The sequence below is a fragment of the Sinocyclocheilus anshuiensis genome, unplaced genomic scaffold (assembly GCF_001515605.1).
Source record: "Sinocyclocheilus anshuiensis isolate Anshui unplaced genomic scaffold, SAMN03320099.WGS_v1.1 scaffold710, whole genome shotgun sequence".
Classification (NCBI taxonomy): domain Eukaryota; kingdom Metazoa; phylum Chordata; class Actinopteri; order Cypriniformes; family Cyprinidae; genus Sinocyclocheilus; species Sinocyclocheilus anshuiensis.
In genome coordinates this window covers 270,181-274,015 of record NW_015544201.1, presented here as the reverse complement: position 1 = coordinate 274,015, position 3,835 = coordinate 270,181, and the positions used below count along the sequence as shown (strand labels likewise).

The 3,835-nt window shown below is 33.8% G+C and overlaps 1 protein-coding gene across 1 annotated transcript; it reads left to right on the top strand.

Moving 5' to 3' along the window:
- The first annotated feature begins 161 nt into the window (after positions 1 to 161).
- On the top strand, positions 162 to 2,144 carry LOC107696836 (musculoskeletal embryonic nuclear protein 1-like). Its single transcript, XM_016497345.1, has 3 exons — positions 162 to 343; positions 454 to 574; positions 1,422 to 2,144. The coding sequence occupies exons 1-3, from the start codon at positions 335 to 337 to the stop codon at positions 1,526 to 1,528; spliced, it is 237 nt and encodes a 78-aa protein (XP_016352831.1). The 5' UTR covers positions 162 to 334; the 3' UTR covers positions 1,529 to 2,144.
- Positions 2,145 to 3,835: the final 1,691 nt, after the last annotated feature.

The following is a 3,835-nucleotide window of genomic DNA, read 5'->3' as shown; positions in this document are numbered from 1 at the left end:
TATCATATATATCAAAAACTTTTTTTTTTTTTTTTTTTACAATTTTGACCTGTAGCAACAAAATGGATTCTTTCATCTACACGTCACTGATCTGTGAGGAGGGATGTGAGGGTGTTTTGTCTGTAATGTGTTCAGCTGTTCATAGTAGTCATGTTCAGAAAGAGGCTTTCTGACACTGACTGCAGAGCTAATAATATATAATGAGAAGAGAGAGGAGGGGTGAGGGGGCGGGTTACACTGAGCTGGTAACAAGGGTATAAAAGAGCCAGGGCGAAAAGACAACAAAGTATGCAACGCACCAACTTGTTCAGAGACCAGACTGCAAACATACAGAATGTCTCGGGTATGAAAATATATCGATTCAATGCGCAGATTAGAAATAAAAAAGTATGTGTAATGATTTAAGTGCTAACTACTGTAGGCATTTCTCTTTTGAAATGATATTTCCATCAGCCAGAGGTTAAGAAGAAGAAGAGGCAAGTTGTGAAGGAGGAGGACCTGAAAGGAGCCCGCAGTAAACTGGGGCTAAAGGGAGAGGTCAAGAGCAAAACATACGAGGTCATGGTTGAGTGTGGTAAGTTTGCCATGTTTGGAACGTAAATCAGAGACAGATTAGCTATTGTAGTTTAGATTAGAACAGAGACTGTCTTTTAAAAAAATAATGTATAAAAGATCTTTTTTATATTTTACAAATTTTCCATGTCAAGATTTCAGAAAGTTGCTATGGTATATTGTTGTAAAATTGCATTGTATTATTGTAGAATATAATAATAATAATAATAATAACGTAGTTTTTGTATACTATATAATTGTATTGTATGTAATGAATTATCTAGGTTTCTGTAGTTTTTTTTGTTGTAAATTTAAAACTTTTAAAGACCTTTTTAAGACCAAGTAAAGAAAATGTAAGCAATAAAAGGGAATATAATACATCAATATGTTCTGTAAATGTAACTAAGGAGCAGATAATATTAGCTGATAATGAATAGTTTTAGCAAAACTTGAAAGTTTCCAAACAGATCTCCATAAATAAAATAGAATACTGAAATAACTTTTACTGTACCTTCTGATTACCCTGCAAGAAGTGATGTTTCTTCTCAGGATCTTTCCAGTGCAAAATGTCTAAAGATTCTCAAGGCAAAGATACACTGAAAAGCAAAATAACACAAGAAACTGTTTTCTGAGAAACTGATCAAAATGTGTTTGTGATTCAAACAAGAGCAAATATATGCCATTTGGTTCAGAAAAATACAGTTAATTCAAAGTTTTCATACCCCACTAACAGATATTTGTGCTTGATTTAGGTATAACTTTTAAGGCCCTAATTTGTGGAGGGGTGAATTAAGACTTTTTGAGTCGTGCAGAATCCCTGAAATCAATCTGTTGTGTTTTTGTCTGTTGTGTTTTTGTCTGTTGTGTAGAGCGCATGGGGAAGGTGGCGCCGTCTGTTTTCAGTGGAGTACGATCTGGAAGCGAGACAGTGCTTGAGAAACCCAAGCCTCCATCAGGAAGCGTGTTTGGCAAATGAGTGCAGAATGCATGAATGGACTCTGGGTTTGAAATGTTTGTGAGCACATAGCTTTTGGCATCCACATCTTGAATTAATAGACTGTAATGTGGATAATTATGTTACATATTTGAAAGTATTAGTGTGTGTTTTTTATACTGTTTGCTGTTGCCATTTTTATCACGTTGCACCTAAAAAACCTTGTGTGCCAGTTTCTAGTCTCGTGTTTTCTACATAAAAAATTAGCTAAATGTATCTCCGAGTCACCAAGTATGATTTCTCTGTCATGCGGCATACAAACAAGTCTTATTTCAAACCATGTGAGCAAATATTACATCACACAATAGTGATTTAATGAAATTGTTGACTGTGCAAATTTGAGGAAGGAGGGTGGAGTACAAATGAAAATAGAAGCTCATTAAATAGTCTAAGATTTCATTTTCAAGTTTTGGTTGATATTCTATATTGATGACTGTTCAGTACATCCATGAGACTGTTTTAACATCATACTCAAATGTGTCATCACTAAAGTTGCATGGTGTTATGTCGGGTATTTTCCCATCAGCTGATAAAGTGACAAAACATCTTGAAAGAAAAGAAATCCAGCTGTAAATGAATTTATCCAACATTTTGTTATGACCCGGATGAGTAAAAATATTGTGTAATCTTTGTCATTTGCCTTGTGGTTACATGCACAAGGTTTAACGTACCTTTGTTTTAATATCAGGACCGTCAACTTTGTCACACTTTCACTGTTATACAACTATAAAAAAATCAATAAATTACTAAATCAATAAGTGACCAAAATTATATTGTTCCAAAAATCAACAAAAAATTGCTGAACAGTCTGAATGTACCAAACCACATAACCGCAAAATCAGGCTTGACTAAGCAAGAATGAAACTTGTGTATTGTTTTTGTAACCTACCAGCAAATGCATACTGCAATATATTTATCTGCACAGTATAGTTTTACAACAAAATTGCCCTGATTTAAATGACTGCATAGATGAATAAAAACAAAGCATACCGTACAACTATGATACATCCTGTAGATAAAAAAAAAAACATGTCCCAAGATAAAATAATTTATAAAAAGATAAACTAGATGATATTGCTTATTCCAAACATGTTTTACAAATGACCTTTCAATTAGGATAAAGATGTTACTTTAATGCCACATGAAAATGTTAATATGAAGAAGTATATCAAAACCCCTGCATACTTTAAAAGAACTGGACATCTTACCTTTCTGCCTGGCTAAATACACATTTCAGCTTCAATTAAAAAGCTTGCTTATGCCAAAACCTGTGATTTTACATCACAGTCACTGTCATTTTACAAATGATTTTTAGCGCTTTATCAAAAAGGGAACTTTACTAAATAAACATTCCTAAAACCAAAAGAGGCTGATGATGGGAGATGCATGAGAAAACTCTGTGATCTGCTAAGTGAAGACACAAAATTGCTGCACTCTTGGTGCATTTGAACTGTTTCAAAGCACAAATATTAAATCACGCAACTTTGCATTTTTAAAACAGCTTGTTTATTCATTTCATTTTAAAAAATACAACTAAAAAGGACTATTTCATTGTCGCTATAAGAAACAGTACGGAAGCACTGAGAGTCTTTGAGCATTTCTAGCTCTTCAAGTATGTTTGTTCTGTTCATATCCCCCTGAGACCCAGCTATGGAGTTTTTGTCTCTGTAGTGGACATTATATTTTAGTGAATTTCTCTGAGCCCCCACATGTCACAGTTTTAAGTCTGAATGTCCTGTACAGAGCACATTCAGGGCTTTTCAGAGACACCAAATGATTGGGAGTTTCTCCATGACCACTCCCTCTGCTTGGTCTTTAAAAATGGCTAACATTAATTTAGTGATAAAATTGTACATCCTTATGGAAATACAATGTTTTGTAATTATCAATTACATTGATTAATTTTAAAATTGTTTGTCACATTATATTTTAGTGAATTTCTCTGAGACCTCACATGTCACAGTGTTCAGTCTGGATGTACAGAGCATATTCAGGGCTTTTCAGAGATACCAAATGTTTGGAAGTTTCTCCATGACCACTCCCTCTGCTTGGTCTTTAAATATGGCTGACATTAATTTAGTGATACAACTGTACATCATTATGGAGATATGATCATGTTTTGTAATTATCAATTAAATCTGATTAATTTTCAAATTGTTTGTCATAAATTAACATCTCAGGAAAATGTTATGGGGTTTCAAACCAAAATGACTTCCTGTTATGAAACAGGATATTGATTTCATAAAGGTCCACTGTAGAGGACACCAGGACTAAAAGCATGTTTATTAT

What these genes read in the sequence shown, in the direction of transcription:
- LOC107696836 (XM_016497345.1), top strand. An exon ending in CGAGGTCATGGTTGAGTGTG is followed by an intron (nt 575 to 1,421) that starts GTAAGTTTGCCA and finishes TCTGTTGTGTAG; the next exon opens with AGCGCATGGGGAAGGTGGCG.